Source organism: Desmodus rotundus, chromosome 10, assembly GCF_022682495.2.
Source record: "Desmodus rotundus isolate HL8 chromosome 10, HLdesRot8A.1, whole genome shotgun sequence".
Taxonomy (NCBI): Eukaryota; Metazoa; Chordata; class Mammalia; order Chiroptera; family Phyllostomidae; genus Desmodus; species Desmodus rotundus.
In genome coordinates, this window is record NC_071396.1 from 11,100,599 (window position 1) to 11,123,481 (window position 22,883).

General features: G+C 46.3%; 1 protein-coding gene across 1 annotated transcript in view; it reads left to right on the forward strand.

Annotated features, from left to right (window-relative positions):
• DNAH14 (dynein axonemal heavy chain 14) overlaps window positions 1-22,883 on the forward strand; it is a 182,140-nt gene that overhangs the window by 55,574 nt on the left and 103,683 nt on the right. Inside the window, exons 11-25 of the mRNA XM_053913105.1 lie at window positions 156-432; window positions 1,306-1,345; window positions 1,442-1,539; window positions 2,883-3,049; window positions 3,777-4,121; window positions 4,615-4,956; window positions 8,047-8,416; window positions 9,917-10,107; window positions 12,868-13,113; window positions 13,671-13,792; window positions 16,712-16,883; window positions 19,663-19,767; window positions 19,856-19,974; window positions 20,711-20,785; window positions 21,733-21,820. Of these exons, the coding sequence (XP_053769080.1) occupies window positions 156-432; window positions 1,306-1,345; window positions 1,442-1,539; window positions 2,883-3,049; window positions 3,777-4,121; window positions 4,615-4,956; window positions 8,047-8,416; window positions 9,917-10,107; window positions 12,868-13,113; window positions 13,671-13,792; window positions 16,712-16,883; window positions 19,663-19,767; window positions 19,856-19,974; window positions 20,711-20,785; window positions 21,733-21,820 (2,757 nt within the window). The remainder of the gene's footprint in view (window positions 1-155; window positions 433-1,305; window positions 1,346-1,441; window positions 1,540-2,882; window positions 3,050-3,776; window positions 4,122-4,614; window positions 4,957-8,046; window positions 8,417-9,916; window positions 10,108-12,867; window positions 13,114-13,670; window positions 13,793-16,711; window positions 16,884-19,662; window positions 19,768-19,855; window positions 19,975-20,710; window positions 20,786-21,732; window positions 21,821-22,883) is intronic.

Here is a 22,883-nt window from a genome sequence, read left to right on the forward strand (position 1 = left end):
TTTAATTTATTTTAACATGCAAATATCAGTTCTGTGGTAATACAATGTTAGTTACACTGAAGTTATTGATCTTGTAAAATTTAGGTCTGTGTTATTCTAAATGAAATGTTCTTTTTGTCACTATATTGTCCCTGGAACTGGAACCTACCTATTAGATTTTGAATAGCATCACAGTGGATAAGGATTTGAGAAAAATACAGGCACCAATATTCGAAATAAGTCTGCACTTGAGAATTCCTGCTGAGAGTGATTCTTCCGAAAATTATCAAGAGAACTTCCAGGAATCTGCTGAGTGCTCCGAAAAGTCGGCGATGTGCGAAGAAGACGAAATATCAAAAAGTGAAGTCAGTTGTTCCATAAAACACTCAAGCAGTGTACTCCCAGTAACAAAACCCCCAAAACCGAATGACAACCTTGAAGAAATTCTTTCAGGTAAGACCGATGAGACTGTTAAGAGTGAAGGGGGAGCCCTGGCCTATGTGGCCTAATTGGTTGGAGCATCGTCCGGTGACCAAAACGTTGCAGGTTTGATTCCCAGTCAGGGCACATAACCTGGGTTGTAGGTTCAATCCCCAGTGCATGTGGGGGGCAACCAACCGATGCTTCTCTCTCACATCAATGTTTCTCTTTCCCTCCCTCCCTTCATCTCTTTCTAAAAGCAGGGAAATATCCTAACAGCTGGGAATGAACAAGTGGGAGAAAACAGAGTAGTTTGTGTACTATCGATTAGTAGGTTGTGATTTTTACACGTTAAAGGACGCGCACAGCAAGCACGAACTCACAGCTCATTTGCAGTGTATGCGGGTAACTGCGCCGTTACTCCTTTTTACCTTCATACACATACCGTGGTCGCTGTGGGGCCCTGAGCACCCCGTTCCTGAGGAGGAACAGCACCTGGGATTCCAGTAAAAGTGGAGACTCCTGGACTCCATCGGAGACCCCCATAATCACAATCTGGGGGTGGGGCGGCCCGCTGCTTGAACAAAGTCTTTCCAGGTTCCTCTCAGGGTGATTGGGAAGCGCTGACATATCAATTTGTCATTTGCTTGTTTTTAGAGAGACGGGAAGGAAGGGAGAAGGAGAGAGAAGCATCAGTGTGTGGTGGCTTCTCACATGCCCCCAACTCGGGACCTGGCCCACAGCCCAGGCATGTGCCCTGACTGGGAATAATCAAACCAGCAACCTTTCGGTCCACGGGCTGGTGCGAAAGCCACTAAGAAGTACCAGCCAGGGCTCAACTTGCCATTTAGGCGATACAAATATTAATCAATTCTTTATTCTCTTTCTTTCACTGGGTCCTAACAGATGTAGACATCTCCTTTGATTTTGAGAGTAAATACGATGAGTAAGTAGTAAGCATTTTTGAAATCATAAGTAATTGCATTTTATATGTTAGTTACTGCATTATTCTGAAATGTGCTTTTATTGTTTTCTCTCCTAGACTTTTAGAATTCCCCACAAACCTCTTTATTGCTCCCAACAGATTGGAGTTTTCAATAAAGATTCAAAATATGGTGACTGACATTGAAAAATGTATAAGTAAGTGTTTTAAATGTTTAATTAGATACATTGTATTCTGCAGCAATATTTTCTTAAATGGAGGCATTTGATGCCTTTACCCAGGGATGTGGCAGGCATTATGGTATATTAGAGACATAAACCCACACTCTTGGGGGTAAATCAACGTGAATTTGGAATTACTTGAGCGTGGGGGAGTTTAAACACATAACCGTAGAATCAGGAAAACAGAGAAGGCTTGGATTTTTTTCCAGTTGACGAACTACAGAATCTTAAGAGACTTAAAGCAAATAAGCAGTATCTTCTATATCATGGCAAAAGAAAGATACTGTTTTCGCCTCACGTAATTTCATTCTTTCTGGCTGCACGGACAACACCTGAGATTGCATGGCAATTACTAGTCTGACCGTGAACGGGTCCCTCCTCCACAATGTGAGACTTACCCAGACCTTGAAAGGGCAGGCCCTTTGCAGCTCCCTAGCTGCGGCGGTGTTCTCCAGCCACAGTGCCGTGGTCGTGGCCTTCAGAGGACCCTCTTTCCAGCCGAAGCTGCTGTCCGAGGCGTCATCTGATTTCTTCTTGCCCGCCTCAGGAGTGCAGCCTTCCTCCCTATACTCCGTGTTGAGTTGTGGGAGGTCTTTACGTGTCCTCTGGATACAAGTTCTTTCTCAGTTATAAAATTTGCAAACATTTTCTCCCAGTATGTGCCGTATCCTTTCGTTCTTTTTCATGGAGCTAAACTTCGTAATTTTGATAGAATACAGCTTATCAATTTTTTTTCCTTTCATAGATGATGCCTTCAGTTTTGTATTTAAAAACTCTTCATTTAACTCAGTCATACAGATCTTTCCTATGTTTTCTTCTAGAAGATTTATAGACACGTGTGTTTTATTTTTTAGGTATATGATTCATCTTGAGTTTCTATTTTAAAATGTATAAAGTGAGGCCAAAGTTCTTTTGCCTGTGAATATCCACTTGCTCGGCTGGATTATGAGCTCATTAGTAACAGGGGCTGTATCTTCTCGTCTTAACATCCTCACGATGGGAGCGTGCTCTTCACATGGCACACGCACTTCAACTTCATGTCAGCTTCGTGACCTACTCTTAGTCACAGTTTTCATCAGGCCCCGCCCCCCCCCCCCCCCCCCCCCGCCAGTCACCTAAGACTGGTTCTTTTGTTTGCATAATACTAAAGCCGAACTTCTACACCTGCCTTTGAATTCCACTTATCTGCAGAGATCGCCCTCTGCTCCCTGTAACGAATCGGCCCTAGTTACCAGTAGTTCTACACGGCATGGGGAATTTTCAGGTGTGGCTCACATTGGGACTTCTGAAAATGCTAACTTTCTGCTTCTGTATTTTAGCCAAGGTTATTCCGCTCTGCCGAGATCCCCGCCTGTCTGTCTTTACCGACTTGATTTTGATTATGGATTTGTCTAACAAGTCACAAAGTATAATAGACTTTAAGAAGCAAACCGAATGGCCAGATCGCCAGATCCTTTTTGAAACGGACCCTGTCTACCAAAGTAAAGTGAGTCGAAAAGTTTCTTCAAGGAATATTTGCCTAATGAGCAGAAACCCACTGACCTTCTTAGATGGAAGGGATTTAAGGAAGAATTGGGGTGTCCTTATGTGTAGCGATTGGAAAGTCATTCCCAGTTTGTCTTCCTCGTGGTGTTTCCTCTCTGCTCGCCTTTTCCTTCCCAGCCCCCCGTGAAGATGAGCCTTGTCCTTTCTGGCCCCTCAGAGTGTCGCCTTGGCCATATGTCCATGTGCCGGGGCCCTGGCTTTCCCGCTGCTCTCTGACTGTGTATTTGGTTCCGGTTCACAAGGGAGTGGAACGGGCTTAGCTTGGGTCAGGATTCCATCCCATCCAAAGGAGCCACATCTTGGGAACTGGGCAGCGCCCCATAGTACACAGAAGAGGCCTCTTCTAGGGCATAGAGTGTGGGCACTAGGACAGGGTGACCAGCAGAGGAACCGATGACCAGTGTCTCTAGAACATGGCCCCGAATAACATGTTCATACAGAGTTAAATGGCCCTGTAAACCTTTCCATAAGAGCCAGATACAAAAAGTGACTTGAATTTCTTAAAGTCTTAGGTTTTCAACATACGTATTTAGTAGAGGTTCCTAATGAAATGAACTCCACATACAACTGGTACGTATTTTTAGCAGAATTATTAGTATCTCAGGCCAGGCTTTTTTTTCACTCTTAAAGTAAAATTCTGACTAGCTTTTTAACATTTTTATTTACAGATTGTGAGTCTCCTGGCTATTATCGGAAATTTAATGTGCCTAGTCAGTGTGTACAGCTCCAAGTTTGCAAAATACTGTGCTATGGTGGAGAAGGCCAAAATCATGAGTCTGAAAATACCGTCTCTGCGAGAGTTGGCCTCAGCGGAGTTCAGAGCTGTGCTAGCTAAACTCAGAAACTACCTCAGACAGATCGTCGCTATGGCCGTCGAGAAGCGCATCGGCATTTTCACCGTGACAAGTCTTGATTACCAGTCAGAGTGCTTACCGTACGTGGAGAGAGTCATACATACAAGCCAGGACCTCCTGCGGTCTGTAATTGAAGAAAAGAATGCAAGTCTACTGGAAGTAAGTATTTTGGAAATTCCCCCTGCGTGAGAATCATTAAGATTAGTAGATTATGATTATAAAATATGCACTTGGAAAACGTACATGGTAGTATTATCCTCCAGAAAACTCCAGTGTGCATTGTATTTGTTTGGGTCTTTGATAAAATTTCAGTTCCTCAAAGAAACCTCCTACAGTTGCACCCTGTGTCACCTTCTACTCGCCTTCCCCGTTGGGAACGGGATAGGACACGAAGCCACTTGAGTGTTTGCGAGGCCCGCTGCAGCTGCGGCGTGAGGGCCCAGGAACGTGGGACGGGACGGGAGGAAAGCTGTTTCTGGAATCTGGGGCAGGTGCCTGGGCCAGGGAAGTAACGCCGCGCAGTCTGAGAAGTGCACGGGGTGGAGATGTGTTTGCGAGGTGGAATCGCCGGCTTTGGTGATTGGCACGATGGAAGGAATAAGAGAAAACCCAGGAATTAATGAAAAAATCGTAATATCCATGCTGCTTTCAGGTTGTAGAGTCGTCCTTGCGAGAGCTGGAACGGGACCCCACGGAAATAGAAGAATTTTTGGAACATTTTACCTTTTTGGATGCAGTTTCCTCAAAAATATCTCACTTAGATAAGGAGTATTCAACAGTTGCTCAGCTGTATTCCGTTCTCAGGTACTACCAGATCCATATTTCAGAAGAGCAAGTTGCCATACACAAAATCCTTCTCATCAAGTTCGCTCAGCTAAAAGCTGCTGTGAAGATAAGTAAAACGAATAAAGACGCTACTGTTGCTCATTTCAGAGACAACTTGGAAGTATATGTCACTGGCCTCCGGGTTGACATTAGCAACTTAAAGGCCAAAGTAAGTGTTTGTTTTTCATTAAAAATCAACCTGACCTTAGTCTCATGTAGGCCTAAGCAAATAGGTATTTTCTTTTCCGTGGACTCTTAGGTGAATAATTTAGTCCGTGTGCTTTTAAGGTGGAATCCACAAAAGGAATTTTGGTGATATGTGAGCTTGAATGGGAAGTAAAATCACAGGTCTGTTTTCACTAACCTCTCACTGAAATGTAGCGTTTTCTTCAATGGAGGGTGAATGTGGACAGCAAATCACAGTAGAGCTGGTGACTTTCTCCATAGACTTCAACAGGCTTCCGAAGGCGGGCCACGGCAGGAAAGGGCTGAGGAACCCAGAGATCAGTCTGGGCCCCAGTCTGGGCCCAGCGGTCGCGAGAGTTCCAGCGGCGCTCACTGTCACAGGGAGTGAGCCGTAACCTACACACCAAACACGCACTGCGTCTCCACCCTGTGTTGGTAACTACGCCAGATGCTTTGCTCTTTTATCTCCACCGGGAAGCCTAGCCCTTAGATTTGAAGGGCTTAAGGCACTTGCCGGCTCTCACGCAGCAAGCAAGAGCTGGGGCACCAGAAACCTTGCCCCTCGCCACCCCTCTACCTCACCACTGCTAGACGTTATGTTTACTCTGTTTTCAGTCCCTAATACATATTCGGCACAGTGCCACTGCTCTTGTTTTCTCAGTTTCTCCATCTGCACAGTTGGCCCACTCTGCTCCACAGAAATGTAACGAAGATCACAGGCAACTCCTTGACATGCACATCTGACCCCAGTCTTCGAACCGCTACTAGAAACGTACGGACCCGCGCGCGCAAAGCTCCTCGTTCGCCCTCTTTGTATCTAAGTGCATTGCATTGGACCCTGAGTGAATGGAGATGTGTTGCAATCAGTCCATTGTGAGGGAATCGAGGCTGGGTGGAGGGGGACGCGGAAATGCAGTGTGACTGCCACAGAGGACACGAAGGAGCCTGTAGGGACCTCTCCAACCAGGATGGCCCTGAGCCGCCGTCCTGGAAGGAAGCCAGTGGGCTAGGCCTTGACACCTCCACGCGGGCCTGCAGAGAGGTGTGACCGTGGGTGACTTAGCTCTTTTTGGCCGTGGGTGGTTCCTGGGAGGGACTCGGCTCTGCAGGGTAAACACCTGTCTGTCTACGGGTTCTTGTTCTTTCCTCTGTCACCTCCATCTTGCTGCTGAGCCAGATCCAGTGAGATTTAGTTTTCTTTATTGTTTTTCGGTTTTTGGTTTTCTTTGCTATGGATTTCTATTTTACCACTGGTCTCAAGAGTATTTGTTCATTTTGGGGGGGGGAGTGCAGAATTTTTATAATTCCTGCTTTAAACTCTTTGTCAGATAATTCCAACATCTGTGTCATCTGGTGTTTATTGATTATCTTTTCCCATGTGTGTTGAGGTTTTCCTGATTTTTTTGTAGATTAACTTTGTATTATATATTCTGGATTTAATATGCTGTGAGACTCTTGTCTTACTTAAATCCTGTAACAGGGGTGTCAAACTCATTTTCAGTGGGGGCACATCAGCCTCGCAGTTGCCTTCAAAGGGCCGAGTGTAATTTTAGGACTGTACAAATGTAACTGCTCCTTAACAGTTAAGGGAGAGCTCGGTGCTGCTGCCAGGTAGAATCAAGGTGCCGGGCCAGATAAAACAAGGTGGAGGGCCGGATTCAGCCCGCAGGCCTTGTGTTTGCTCCTGTGCCATAGAGCATTGATATTTTGGTTCTTTAGAAGGCAGTTGACTTATGTGTAGGTGACATGTTTCAATCCACTTTTGGGGGCTGCTATTCTGGAGTCTTTTCAGTGATTGAAGCCTTTGCGGTGCTATTCAGATTTACACCACACGGGGGCACCAGTCAGCGGCTGGTCTGGTTCTGGGTAGTGAACTGTCATTCAGTGTGAGATTTTGCTCTGCAGAATAGGGTTAGATCCCTGTTTTCCAGATTCCCGGCGCTGTTCTTTTCGGTCCTCAGGTTAGAAAGCTTGGGCTTGTAGCTTGTAGCAGTGCTGTGCCATCCACTCCCACAGCTGCGCCCACATCTGGGGCAAAGCAGCAGAACCCAGGGAGAAAAAAGTCACCAGGGTTGACCCTCCCTGGGACCCCAGCTCAGCACGGAGCTCCTGAGGCTTTTGTTGCACCCAGCTACCAACACCAGCCTGGAACTGCTTGAGAGCTGGGGTGTAACAGTCAAGATAACTGATTTACAAGCATAAATATGAATGAATGGGAAATTATGGGAGGAGCCTAAGGAAAACCATTTTATCCATTTCATAGGTATCACTGTTACAGGTTGTGTATTAAGCATTATCCACTGTCACAGAAATAGGGTTTGTCAACTTTATACAGCTTACTGATTGTTCTTAGTGTTTATTTGATGACCACACTGCCCGTGAAACAATGTTGTATGCAATTCCTTGGGCTGATTTGAAAAAAAAATAAGATGATAGGATCCAAATTCACTTTTTCTTTCAGCAACTATTCAATAAACAACGGCCATCTTCAGTGTACTGTCCTGGGTTCTCTGAGGTGCACAGAAAATAAACCAATGAAACTCTCCTTAATCTTAATTTAGTAAGGGAAAATCAGGGCACAGTATTACTCCTGCCCCTCTTAGGATGTCGTTGTTGCAAATGTGCGACAGTCAGACTCTCACGGGAGGCGGCATGTGACCAGCAGCATGCAAGTAAGACAGACGTTAACCGGGTCAGAAGGAGGAAGTGCAGGCCAGTCCCAGGAATCTCCGCTTGCCATTTGCTGATGGGGAAATTATTTATAACCTCAGAATTTCTTTGAAAAATCGTAAAAAGTATTAATTGTCTTTCGGGATCGCTGCATGGATTTAGTAAGGTAAGGTGCCTGAAAGAGAGAAGGCACACAGTAAGTTATAGATCTGGTGGCGATGATAATTAAAATGATTAAAATTAGCCATAATAAGCACACGTGATTATACACCAGAGGTAATCTTTTCAGACGAAGGCCGCAGATGTGCTCGGTAAGGTTCAGACTGCATGCTGCCAGGCTGTCGGTGAGCGTGCGTAAGGGCCGGACGTCCTGAGCTCACACTGTCCTGCTGTGGCTTTGCAGATAAGCACCCCCGTTCTCTTACACGCCGGTACTCGCGTGTCGACAGCAACGGAAATGATCCAGGGCCTCTCCCAGGAAGCTGCAAGCCTAGCTAACAAAGTGAAGATATGCACAAACTACCCGGATTATTTCACTGACACCAAGGCTCACGTGCATTCTCTTAACTTGGAAGAGATCACCCAGGTTGCACTGTCGGAGATCTCTGACATCGAGTATGACCTAACCTTAAGGAAAACACTATGGGATGCCCAACAGGAATGGGGAGCACACTTTCAGGAATGGAGGAACAGTACCCTTCGCAATATTGATACAGAATCAATACAGAGAAATGTTTCAAAATGGATGAACATAATCTTCATACTAGAAAAAGGTAAGAGTGCCTTTCTCGGGTTTGCCCACCTAGGATTACAGGCAAAATGCCCTCTGGGGCAGCAGCATCCTCGTGTCTTTACCTGTTCCCAAGGCGTGGCCGTTAGCGATGGGAGAGGCAGTGCGGGCTTATAGGTAGGGTGGTTTTCTCAAGCAAAACAGAGGTGAAAACTTTGCCAAAACATTTTTCAGTAATTAATAACAATCTGTGTGTCCTTTAAAAGTTGGGTCCCCAGCTGGAGCCCAGACACTCCCCCCAGATTCTGGCTCCTCTTGGGGCAGATGTTTTGATGATCGGGGCCCACTGCAGCATCTTCACCCAGATCATCGCCGTGGACGCCTGCGGTGTCCTTTGGGCAGTAGGGAAACATCTGGACATCCTCAGAGTCGTCCAGAGAGGTTCCTCCTCTGCCGATCATCAGCTCTGCGGCCCGTGCAGAGAGGCTGTTCCCGTGTGAGCACTTCTGTAGTGGCATGTCCCTTCCACGAGGACACTTGTATTTCACTTGGGAGGGGATGCTTTGGATTTTTAAATTCCTCCCGTATCTCTCAGCCATACTCCAGACAGACACGTTCGTTTGCTTGCTTTTCAATTACACAGGAAATAGAACAATATCACAAAAGTTGAGTAAAGAGAAAAATAGGGAACAAATGCCCCACAATCTCCCTGCTTTTACGTAACACCCATTTTGTGCCTTCTCTCTCAATATTTTGTTGGGTATGTTTTGGAGAACAGCATAGGAAGCAATAAATAGACAACACCTTCTTTTATCCATAGTTTCCCCGGTAAAATCTTGCTGTTTACCAAAGTATAGACTTGCAAAGACCAAAGTTATTTTCTTGTCCTTTTATTTAACCATGTCTTGAAAAACATTTTGTTATTCAACATGCCTTTATAAAAGAAGCTCCATCTGTACAAACTGAACATAGTTTTCAGTTCTCACGAGTCCCCCAATCCTTGGGCCGTTTCTCTGCCCATCCCTGTTCCACAGCCAAGGACCAAACTTGAACTGCGCAGACTCTGAGTCCTGTGTCTCAGTGCTCAGTCGGCGCCAGAGGGCAGAGCTGTGCTGGTCCATGGCACGGTTCTCACCTACCTTTCCTACAGTTCAGCAGTAACCCAGTTTCTTTGTGAAATAATAGTGACTGTTTCCCCCACGATGTTCTTTCTGACTGAGCGGCATTTAGAAGCCCAAAACTGATTACAGCCTTTCCAGTGCAAGTGTGTGCTCCCTTTATCTGTCTCGTCAGTAACAATCTGGGGAACCCTGCAGCAGCCGCTTCCCTAGTAGCAAATTGTATCGGATAGCGTGGCTCCCACCGGTCTCAGGTTTTAATCTCCAGTGCTGCTCATTGCTGCGCTTTAATCCATAGTTCATTCCATGGGAGGCTGCATGAGTAAAGCTCGTTATTTCAGTGCAGACTAACAACTGGTAAACTAAGTCTGGTTCAGAAAATGTGACGAACGGATTGTAAGCCCGCCGACCAACGGTGTTTGCAGGTCTGCCTAGAAACAACATGGTACCCCATCTCAAGCAGTCAGTGATGGACTTCAAACAGCAGCTGCCCATCATCACCGCCCTGGGAAACCCCTGCCTCCAGCCCCGGCACTGGAACGCCCTCCAGGAGGTTATTGGAAAGTCAGCCTGTCTCCACAAAAACTGTACGGTAGAGAGTCTTCTGGCGCTCAAGGTGAGTGCAGACGGTTTGAAAAAATAGGGTGAAATGCCAGAGCGGCCCATCTTAAGTGAGCAAGTCAGTCTGGAGGCAGTAGGAGTTAGAAAGGGGACAAATGTGTGGAGCGTCTGGGGAAGTGAGAGCTGATCGGTAGCTGAAAGGTGATAGGCGGTTCTGCTAATTGGTTCACAGTAAGCTCCACTGATGTTTCACGTGTCGGTGTAGACAGTCCAAGGAAATCGGTAACGGTATTTTTTATGCCTGCGATTTCTACTAAACGATTTGTTGTAATGATGAAATGGGATTAAAAACTTAAAAAGAATTTTTTACTTTTAAAAAGAATTTTAAAAGACTAATTGATATTTAAAATTATATTATTTAATATCTCCCGCCCTAATCTCATTCTCCCTCCTGAATTCACATATCTGATTTCCTATCCAGTATCTCCACTTCCGTGTCTGAAAGGTATGTCAAAATGTAGCCAGAGAGTCACTTCTCATTCTTCATCTCCCAAATTCTGTTTTTCCTCTTTCTCCCCCATTTCAGGAATGGCATCTCCATTTTCTCCCCAGTTGCTTAAGCTAGAAATTTTGAAATAATCTTTTAATCCACTCTTGCTCTCTTACTCCTCTTCCCATCTAAATCTCATTCTGTCCTGGGTCATTACCGCAGCTTCCTAACTGACCTCCTAGAAAAGGATGAATTCAGCCAAGTGTCTAGATAATTTCAGAACATGTGGGTCAATGCCAACAGCTAAGTTTATTCAAACCAGCATTCCAAAAGTCTAGCACAATTTCAGTGAAACTTTTATTTTCCAAGTCTTGGGTTATTGGAATCATTTCCGAGCAAGTTAAGAGTGAAATTTGGCAGACGACGTGTAGCAGCAGGCAATGGAAGGTAGGGGAGATAGGCCCGGAGGGGGTCAGCTGGTGGCCCGCATGGTTTGTTTGGTGACCTGCACTCCCTCCAAGGATTCCGGGAGCTATCCTTACACTTCTCACATGAACAGATGGCTTAAAGAGGAAGTCCCATGCAGTCCTTGGAGGATCCAAATGAAAATAATTCAACATCTGAGCAAAACTGGACAAGGTCTTCAGCCTCTGAAATGCTGTAGCCAGGAGTCAGAGGCGCCCCTTCCTCTTGAGGTTAATTATTATAATAGAGGGGATGGACAATCAGTTGGTAATCTCAATTGAACTCTACGAGTTCCTGGATGATTTTGGCCATCCTGCAGAAACCCAGCACTGTGTCCGGTATAATGTAAGTGCCTGGCTGGACAGGCCGTGGCCGGCAGATGGCCTCCATTGACGGAAGCGTACTGCGTCACTCGGGGTTGACCAGGGAAGGTGGTCACGCCACAAGGACCAGGATGGGCATGGACAGGCATGGACACAAGTTCATCTGTGACCCCATTAATTGAGTACATTTTGCTTTTATCTAACAGTCATTCTGTCCAAGGTGATGGGCAGGTTCCAAAAAGCCCGTGACGTGAAAAGCAATGTCACAAAGTAAATAAAATGGAAGCGGCCCGTAGTATGCATAAGATGAACACAATTACTTTATGGTTAACCATTTTCACTTTCGAAAGCCAGGTGCTTTATCATAGCGGCAATAATTACGATCAGTATTGAGAGTCATCTGAAACTTTCAGACTGTTACCAAGCCATTTGGGAGATCTGACCATCTGTTGGGCAGGTCCCAAACTTGGACCATAAAGATAGGGCTAGGTCCACTCGGTTGCAGTTCTGTGCACTAGATGTTATCAGTGTCTGGATTGAGTGGTGCTTAGCAATTTCAGTGTGTCCGCAGTAGGCACAAAGTTCTTTCGTCAGTGTGGAGACTTGAGTCCAACTGTTTCCCGTCTGCCTTTAGCTGAGTCACCTGTGTCAAAGTGCGAGCCTCTTTCCCAGAGCTCTTCCTTGAAGGCCATACACAGCCAACTGGTGCCACCATCCTTATATCCAGTGGAGTTCCGTAAGAGACGTGATGAAAACTTTGTGTATATTTGTTCATGGGCCCTGCTGAGCTGCATCAACAAAATGTGGGGAATAGGTATCACTCTTTGACCCCATAGGAATGACGGGAGGACAGGGTAGAGTCTTCTCTCAGGGGTGAAGGCGGTCAGTCCAGCTCGCTAGTTCTAAGATGTGCAGATGAGATGCTCCCTGAGTATTTTATTGTGGTGAGTGAATCCAGAGATCTCGTGTCAGTCTTGTCCTGTGCGAATTGTCAGCCCGGGCACGTGGAAGGAAGACCTATATAAGCTTCACTGACGTATTTTGAGAAAACCTTATCCTCATCAAAAGAGGTGGCAAAGACAGGGAAGCCACGGAAGGTTGGGTCCATTGGAGTAACCTTCTCTCGGATAAGATCATATTCCAAGAATTATTGTAGAAAGTAAAAGCATGTCACAAGACAATTAACAGCCGACATTCGCACAGAGAAAACAGAGCTGAAGGAAGTAATCCCGTCCGCGCATACACAGAAGGTGCTGTTAACTAGTCTTTCACTGACGAGAACCAGAGGCAGTAGACGCTGTGGTTAGAGATCTTCACTGAACAAGAAGAACGTGCAGAGGACGATGACGCTCTCGAAGGGGCTGTGCCACGAAGGTTCAGCCAGGAAGTCTGCAGCTAGGATGGGAGCCTCACCGGGGTCGGATCTTCTACACTTCTGACGTACCTTCAACCTGCTCGTTCAAATCTTCCGCCTTGAAGGTATCAGGAGTTATATGCGCCACTGGATATTTAAAAATGTGGTTTTTTTCCATTTTAGATGTTTCAGTATGAAAATGAAATAAATGAAATATCAACGTCAGCAACTCGAGAAAGTGTTCTTGAGAAAATGCTCTTTAAGATCATAGACCTTTGGAACACAACTCCCTTGCATTTAGTTCTCCATCACACGGAGGCTGGCGCCGTCCTCATCATTTCGTCTCTAGATGACTTGTTAGCTCAGTTGGAAGAGTCTCAGATGACGCTGGCAACAGTTAAAGGATCCTCCTACAGCGAGCCCATTAAGGTAAACATTATGGCAAAGGGAAAATGTTGAAATGATCTGCAGTTTTGTGTGTCACTTTAAGTTTTTGCGGTCTTGTGAGCTTTTGAATCGAGTAACTCATTCATACACTTACAGAGAAATGGATTGAATATTTGGTACTTAAACTACACAAAATAACTTCTTATGGAAACCCTATGCATTGCTTAGGAGGAAATGTCAGGAAGTTTAACTTGGGCAGTGTCATCTAGAGGGGACGAAAGTCACCCCCTGAGGCATGACTGCCGGCAGTGCCTCCGCTGCCACCCATCCCCACGGGAGGGGGCGGTGGGGCAGCAGCCCCTGAGCCGGAAGCCCTGCCAGGGGCGGGGGCTGCCTGCCTCGGATGCTTCCCTTCCACTGCCGGTGCTGCTGCTGTCCCCACACCGGATGTGATTAGAGCCCTATTCATGCACGGGCCCTCCCCTGATTACTTCCTGTATGTCAGTGACCGATACTCACTTTTGATTTTTGACCTTGGTTTCTATTTTATGACTCTAGTAATTTCCCGTGTGTGCCTTTGTGTGTTTTTATCATGGCAGGATCTGGTGGATAAATGGGACCAGAACTTGGCGCTCTTCTCGTACACTCTCGAGAAATGGGTGAATTGTCAAAGATCGTGGCTTTCTCTTGAACCAGTCTTTAATTCTTTAGAAATACAAAGGTAAAAACTTAAAATACGCCACATTCAGGTAAAAAAAAAAAAAAAAAAGCATGGTGGGTAGTTTATTTCCTGTAATCCCTGGACCATTCTAAAAGAATCCCATCAGTAGGCGTAGGAATATACACTGCCGAACCATTTTTATGTTTGTTTCTTCCACAACAGATTGCAGATACCATTGTTGAGGCCTTCTTCTCCAGTTATGACAGAAGGCTAAGGAGTGGGGAAGAGATGTCAGGGCCATCATTATAACCCCTAGGCTACAGCATGTGTCTGCTTAGTTCTGGAGTGTTGGTGTGGTGCTGACATAAACACTGACCGTGTTTTTAGTGGCATTCATACATAAATGATAGTTTGTCACGCTGGACCATGTGAAAGAATAGAGGGCCTAGACGATGTTAAAAATTTTACCTTTCTATCGCTAGCATTTGAACTAATTGGTCTCCTTGTAAAGGGATTGGTGTTGGGAGTGCTTACGTTGAAGCATATGTACTACCCGTTAAGCTGCGGGCAGTCAGTCACACACGAGCGGGCCTCGGAGCCACCCTGAAATAAGGGAGGAAGCCATGGGGTGTCTGTCTCTGAGTCATATTCGAGCTGATGATAGAAAACCATGAGTATCAGGTTAAGCATTTTGAGCTTTATTTTAGAGGCAAAAGGGGAACTCCTAGAGGTTTACAAAAGAGAAATGGTTACTATTTCTTGGGAAGCAGTATCCGTTTTTGTTGTGTCTAGTTCTCATCCTTCGACGCCTTAGGCGCTTGGGTTAACCCAGACTTATTCTGCTAGTCCTCAGAGGGGACACCCAGCACACGGGGGTAAGTCCTTTATGGCTACAGCTTAGTGCCTTACATTCAAACTAGACACTTCCTAGTTATCCAAGACATAAGGCTCCTAGGTAAGGGAGTTCCAAATGTCACCAGGGTGTTCCTTTACAGCACGTGCTATGAGGGTGAGAACAGGGTGGCTTTAAATTAAGAGCTGAAGGCTCCTTTACAACAGTTACAAAGAAAAGGGGAAAAGTGGGACCATGATAGACCTGCCTGTGACTAATGGAGAAGGACAATGGCCCTGACCCTAAGGGGAAGATGCAAAAAAGAGAGAAGGCAAGAGGGACGTCAGAGGGGAGAGTTCTTTAAAGGGAGTTTGTCGGGGTGGAGGATGCTGCGCTATTACCTGCCTCCAGACGAACTGAGAGCTGCACCGGAAGCTCCCAGAGACCCTGGGAGTGTGCGTAGCAGAGGGAGGCTGGGGTACCCTCTCCAATAGGACTTTTAATGAGCTGTATTTTTTGGCATGTCACCTGAGATGGAGAAAGGGGTAACGGCGGGAGGGCCCCTGGAAGCACGGGGACGTACATTGCCCTAAAGGTTGGGGCACTAGAAACTAGCCCGGCCTCTTCTCTGGAATTTTGAAGCAGCCTCTAATAGCAGAGCAAAAAGTGCAAGAACAGGGTTATCTTAGACCCCTGGTTCTCTACCAGAGGGGGTGTTGCCCTCCGGGGAACGTCTGGCAATGTGGCAGACATTTCTGATCACAGGGCGGGAGGTACAAGGGGAATTTGATCTAGTGGATAGAGGATGTTATGCAGGTACAGTGCCCGGGAAAGCACCCCGCCCCCCCGGAAAACAAAGAATGATCTGGCCCAGGGTGTTAGTAGTGTGCTCACATTGAGAAATCCTGACTCAGCCCGCGGTGAGACAGTCGAAGGCTCCATCCTGAGCCATCTCCACTCAAAACAGGCGTGGGTCAGAACGGGGGCGTCCAGGAGGCGCGTGTTTCCAGCAGTGAGGAGGAGTGGCTGTGAGTGGGACAGTGCAGACGTCCCAGCTGGGGGCACCCTAAAGGCCCTGGCAGCGCGCCCCAGGGGTACCTGTCCCAACGTTATTGAAGGGCATTTAAGAGGCAAGAAAAAATTGAAAGTAACACCAGCTGAATTTTTTTCTTTTTCTTTTTAGAAAGAGGGGAAGCGGGGGAGAAAGAGAGAGGGAGAGAAACATCAATGTGTGGTTGCCTCTCGCACGCCCCCTGCTGAGGACCTGGCCTGCGACCCAGGCATGTGCCCTGACTGGGAATCGAACCTGCAACCTTTTGGTTCAAAGGCCAGCGCTCAATCCACTGAGCCACACCAGCCAGGGCTGAATTATTTTTTAAAGGTTTTTTCTCTAATTTCTTTCTGCTTCAACCTCCCAGTTCTGAGGAGCTTGAACCAGGCTGGGGCTAGCATGGGATGGGAGTGGGAAACACAGGTGAGCAGAGAGCAGGACAGAACTAGGCCACACACCCTTTGACACCACTTCCCTCTTTCAGCTTCAAATCATTGTGTGGGTGGGCGGCCAGGCCAGGTGCGGGTTTGCCTCCCCTTTGCAAGGGGAGAGAATAGTGACGGCGTTCTGTAGAGGAAAGTTTCTGTACCTGCGCCTCCTCATCCTCTGGGTTAGATAACTGCAAACGGAACTCGGATTTCCCTAACACACACCTGTCTACCCTGTTCGAGGCCAGATGCCTCCGTGCGTGTCCCTTCATGGGAAAGCGCAGCTCCTCCTGTAGCTGCAGGTAGAACAGCTTCCCTACCAAGCCCCTGTCCCCAGGCCCCACCTCCGCTCCACATGTCAGTAGCCCTTCGTTTTATCTCATTTCCTAGGACAAAATCACTGTCACGTACTTTATGTAGAGCTTTCATGTACCTGTCCTATGCCCAGCACTAAGTGTAATCCTGTTCAGCGATTGATGGGCGTCCAATTTGTCATAGTAGTTCCTACCTTGTACGTAATGACACTCAAAAAATAAATTTAGGATCAGCAAAAATGCAACTTATCAAAACATTTTGTCAGTTGAACAGTGTTCTGTGCCAAATGCATTGAGGTTATAGATTTTAATTATAGTACCGTCAAAAAATAATCTCTAATTTTCTTTCTAAAGACAGCTCCCGGGAGAAGCAAAACTCTTCTCGCAAGTGATATCCATGTGGAAAGAAATAATGCTAAAAGTACAAAACAAACTGGATGTTTTGCAAGTAGCCACCTCTGCGGGAGTTCTTGAAACTCTGCAAAATTGCAACGTATCTCTTGGATATATAAAGAAAAGTCTCGAGGTAAAACTGTGAGTCCCGAGGCGGAGAACCACTAACCTACAGAATGTAACGTAATGCGCTGTAGAAGCCAGTTCTGGTGCCGATCTTCCTCTTGACTAGCTGCCAGCAATATTTCAAACTCTCGCCGTCTGTACGGTCGATGACAATACTATTGAAAGGGACCAATCTAAATGACCTTCGGCAAAGTATCAGGGTTTTTTTTGTTTTTTTTTAAAGATTTTCTTTATTTTATTATTAGAGGGAAACAGCGAAAAAGAGAGGGAGAGAAATATCAATGTGTGGTTGCCTCTCACGCGCCCCCCACTGGGGCCTGGCCTGCAACCCAGGCATGTGCCCTGACTGGGAATTGAACCAGCGACCCTTTGGTTCTCAGGGTGGCCCTCAATCACTGAGCCCCACCAGCCAGAGCGAGTGTCAGATTTTTACGAGCCTCATTCTCCTTGTCTTTGAATCGGGATTGATGGCAGGGCCTGCCGGCAGGGCCATGTGCTGAAGGAGATGCTGCGTTGAAAGCACGAGAGCTGAGCGTTATTCACATTCGCACACCTATTACTATTGTGATAAAATCAGCAAAAGTTGAAAATCTTGATGATTTTTTTAAATTCTATCATTGATTTTATAAATTTCTACATCAGAACCTTAAGTTGTCGGCTACACATATGTCCTTTAAATACCAGGTTTTAATAGTTGAGATTTATGGTAAATGTATTCACTTCACTTTAGAAGCCAAGGTATCTTCCAAACACGGGTCTTGTGTCATCGTCGCACACGAGCCTCGGTGGTTGTGCTGCCTCCTCCAGAGTGCCCGCAGCCCGTAGGACGTTCTCTGCCCAGGAAGACGCTCTGCTGCTTAAACCCTCCATCTGGGGGCGGGCGTAGGGGCTGCACCCGGAGTGATCTGGTTCATAGTAACCAGTTTACACAGTGGGCCTTGAGATACACTTTCTAATTATTTCTAGCATATCCTTGGGCCGTTCCTAAGCATCATTACCAACCCGGAGTTTGCCGTTCAGCCCTGGACCAAGCACCTATGTTACACCAGGCACTGCTGCTAGATCCTGGGACTACAGAGAAAAAAGCCATATTCCTTCCCATTATAGAACTCAGTCTATTTCAGGCAACAAAAGTGTTACAGACACATTGCATGGTGCTGTATGCTGGGTTGGACGGTGTGACCATGTTAAGGAGAACTGAAGCCAGCCTGGGAGAGGTGATCATTGGCCTGGGTCTTGAGAAATGTTTGGGTCAGCCAGGTAAAAGAGGCAGGGTGCGGGTGCGTGGGTGGGAGGAGGGTCCAGAGCCAGGACAAAAGTACAGATGTGGCGCTATCAGAAAGTTCGGCACCTTCTGGCATCGTAAACAAGATGGTACAAGTGGAGCATAGGCTGCAAGGGAAGCAGGGGACCAATGAGGAAGGGCCTTGAGTATCACAGTGAATTTTGAATTTGTTGAGTAGCCACTGAAGGATTTTAAGCAAGAGAGTGAAATAATTTAATTTTAGAAATATCTCCCAGCATGGAGTGTGTATGGAGGATAGATGTGAAGAAACCAGGTGAAAGACTAGAAAGATCGGGGCCTACAAGTGAGACCGTGGTGAGCATGCAGGAAGGAGAGGTGGGATTGTACCTGGATTTCTGGCTTGGCCAGCAAAGCTGAAGGTGGTCCGACGACAGAGATAGGTGGCTTGTGTGGAAAGATGTCAGTTTTATACCTGGTGAAAATAAAGCACTGAAGAGAAGTAAACACGGTCAGCATTTGGGTGTACAGATCTGGGGCAGAGGGAAGCGAGCTGAGCCAGAGAGCAGCCGGGTATGTATCAGAATTGCTCAAGAAGAGCATAATGGGAGGAAGGAGGATGAGGCTGGAACTCAACAGACGTCAACATCTGACGTTCCTGTAGGGGACGAAGAGGGACCTTGAAGGCAAATGATAAGGAGTGGCTGAGGGACGAAGAAAAACAGTGAATCCCAGAAATCAAAATGAAGGTCAGGGTCAGCAGAGGCCACTGCTGAGGAAATGTCCTGCAATACGAAGACCAGGAAGCTCCCAGCAAATTTGGTAGCAGCGGGGGTGGGAGGGCAAAGGGGGAGGATGGCTGAGAGATGAGGAAGTAAAGGCTTTGCCTTTACAGTCTCTTCTCAAGAACTCTGTGGAGTGAAGGTGGGCAAATAGCATTTCTTCCATGTTTAATGAGAGAAATTGAAGATACGGGAAAGTAGCGAATAAAACAAGAATAGCTCGGCCTGGCACACACAGAGCAGAATCTGTTCCCCAGAAAAGAAGGAAGAGAGTGAAAGCTGGTGTGCATGCAGCTCAGTTGTGGGGAGGGGCGGGGATGCAGGGTTTCTGCAGACAGAAGAATGTGAGGTGAGGGGCTGCGATGACAACTTACTCTCCAGGAGCGTGGGGGTCTGAGAGCAGAGTGTGGGGGTCTGAGAGCAGAGAGTGGGGCCCGGAAAGCGGTGTTGACAAGGCCGAGAAACAGCTTTGTTGCTGACCAGTAACACAACGGCGTGTGTGTGGGGGGGTGTGCACACAAGGAAGGCTGGGATCTGGGGGGCTTCGTTTTTGTTTTGGTTTTCATTTGTTTCAGTTTTGCCTTACTAACGTTTTTTCTTTCAGCCGTTTAAGTATAACTTTCGTGGAGCATGGGGTGTTATTTGACTGGGCTGCCCTGGATGCTGCGGCTTTAATGTCGTGGCTTCTGTGTGCGAGGGTAGGCCCAGTTGAGGCTGTGATTGAACAGGCTCTGAACTGCGCTCCTTTTGATTCTGGACAGGACTACCTTGAAATTAAAAGGATGATTTTCCCAAGATTTTACTTTCTTAGCAATGCTGAGCTGCTTCGTATTCTAGCTGAGAGCAGAAATCCGGAATCTGTCCAGGTAATACTGTTACTCTTTGCTCAGCAATGTTCTTTCCCAACCAGGTCAGAATTTTGTAGCGTTGCTGACATTTGTTCCTGGTCCACAGCCGTATCTCGTGAAATGTTTTGAAAATATCAAAGGACTGTTGATATGGAAACAAGAAATTGGCCCTCCTGCTGTGGTCATGCTCGTATCTGCTGAAGGAGAAATGCTCGTGCTGCCGAAGTATGAGATTTATGTTCCAGACTAAGCGTTTAGACTCCGTTAAAATTTTCTTCAAACCTCTGCTTGGACAGTTTCTGATCTGTCAGACAAGTTTGCTAAGCAAACTCTCTCTGCAAAGATAATATACTTACGTGGAATTTTACCTTTCCACGCCTCTATTGAGTAACATTATCCCGAAAGCCAGTGCAAGGTTTTATTGTTTGAACACAAGAAGGAAACCCTCTCAGAGTTGCTGGCCTGGCTCTCGCAGATGCGTCTGTGACCCTGGCTTCGTCATGAGTGGCTCCCAGGCAGTTGTAGTAGGCGAGGTTCCTCTGCTGCACTGGTTCAATTTGCCAGCCATGGTGATGGCTCGCTGACCTCGGCACACGGCTCCTGATGTGAACTGATTTTTTAAAAACACTGTGCCCAAGTCTTCCCTTCCACCAAACTGGGCCCAGATCTAGGGTTCCTGGTTAGAAGATCCGATGAGGAATCCAGAAGTGCTTTCTCATGCAATTTATCTAGTTTGCAAATCCATATTTAATGGAACCTCTTCTGTAAATTCATAGTTTTGATGTCAGAATTTACTAGAACTAAGTGACTTTTTTTTGCATAGTTTTCCAAATTAAAATCTAGAAAAAGCAAAAGATATTATAGAGTTATAGTTCTTTGGTCTATGAATGTTGTAAGTGTAGAAAACTTAGCCTACTGGCTTATCAAAGGAATGTCTCAGGAACTTTTTTTTTCATAACAGGAAAATTCGTGTAAGAAATGCTGTGGAACAATGGCTAGTAAACGTAGAGAAAAGCATGTTTGATGTGCTAAAAAAGTAAGTACAATGGTCAGATCCTGGAAGTATTATATATATAAATCGAAACTTGGTTCATTCTCTACTAATCTACGTGGGAACTATAAGGAGAAATGCGTGGAATCGAGTCCTGTCCTGTTTTGATAGAACGCGATGACAAAATAATCATTTTGGTAGTGTGTCAGTCGGAGGGTGTGATCAGGGACAACATTCAGCTTTTGTAGGCTTCGGGATTCTTCAGGGTCTGACAACGGGCCGGATTTGCCTGCTTCCCTGAGACGCAGAGCCCAGCGGCCTCTGGGGGCAGCCCCTTCACGGCTCCGCATTTCCGTCCCGCTTCTGCTTCCTAGAATCGCTTAGTTGGCTCACTCCCTTTAATGTTATCCTTTCATATTTGAATCTGTCATTGCTCTGTTTCTAGTAAATTTGACTGCAACAGTCTCTTACATTTCTGGTTCTTTACTGCTGGTTATAGAAAAGCTATTGGCCCTGAAGTTTTAATAATACCTGTATTTGTTAATATTATCCTAAATACCCACCCAGCGTTTCCATTAAAATTATAATTAATTTTTAAAGCTAAACACAGCACTTTACTGTTAAAATTAATCTGGGGTTTCAGCCCAGTACTCAGTCTTGTAGGAATTATTTTAAATACGGATTTTGTCCTTGACAGTATTAGAAATTCAAGGCTGACAGGTGCCATCTCCTGGTCCAATACAGCTTTTCCATGCTGGAAACCCACCGGCCCCACTGGAAAAGCGCAGGTGATGTTAAAGAGGAATTTAAGGGGTGTAAATTTCACATGAGTGAAGGGTCTCTTAATGCCTTTTGGCCCCATACACCTAAATTAGAACAAAAAAATCGGAGACCCTAAAGGGAACTTCCCCTGTGATCTTGTGCTCGATCGTTAAATGGCCACAATCAATGATTAGATAGAAATAACACAAATAATGCTTTTTTGTTTGCAGATTTGTAAAGCAAGGGCTTGAAGACTGGAGCCAGCAGCCCTTTGCCCTGTGGGCGGTTTCTCATCCCGGACAAGTGGCGCTCACCGTGGTAGGCTGGCGCCCTGCTTCGCTGTGGTTCCCTGGCCCCGTGGCCAAGAGAGCAAAGGGTTAGGGGCAAGCCCTTAGGAAGGGTGCTCGTGTATGTAGCTTACTTTGTCACACATCAAGAAACAAGGTGGACAGGTCGATGGGAGATGGACAGATGTGTGATAAAGGCAGCAAGAAGTTGTAGAATAGAGGTGGTGGGTGTATAGGTATTCATTTCATAATGCCTTCAACTTTTCCAGTTTAAAATTTTCATAATAAAATGAATAAAAGTAAACCATAAACCATAAAACCATATTTTCCTGGGGATATCACTGTATGGAACTATATTAGTTTTCAACTGCTGTCCTTAAAATGTTACTACAGCCCTGGCTGGAGTGGCCCAGTGGATTGAGTGCCAGCCTGTGAACCAAAGGGTTGCCAGTTCGATTCCCAGTCAGGGTACATGCCTGGATTGCAGGCCAGGTCCCAGTACGGGGCACACGAGAGGCGACCACACATTGATGTTTCTCTCCCTCTCTCCTTCCCTTCCCCCCTCTCTAAAAAGAAATTTAAAACGTTATTACAAACTTAGCTGCTTAAAACAACGCAATGGACTCTCTTGCAGTTGACAGGTTCAAAGAACAGCACAGGCCTCCTAGGGCTTAAAATCGAGGTGTCAGCAGGGTTGAATTCCTTTCTGGAGGCTCAGGGGAGACTCCGTTCCCTGGGCTTTCCCAGCTTCTAGCGGCCACAGGCATCCCTTGGCTGGGGCCTCTTCATTCACCTACGAGGCTGGCTGTGTTGCATCTGTCCAGCCATCTGCTGCAGTCTCACCTCCCTCTGCTAACAGGCAGAACATGTCTCCAATTTTAAGGGTGCACGTGATGACACTGGGCCCACATAAATGACCTATAAGCCTCTGACCTGTGCCCCTACATTCACTTCCGGGTCAGTCTGACATCAATCCAGTAGCCTTCTCATACATAACAGCTCTGGTAAGTATGAGAAGAGTGTCAAGAAGTGGGTCAAACACCCGAAGTTATATAAAGTGTCTGAAAACCATGACTGTAGTTTTCTAGGTGTAG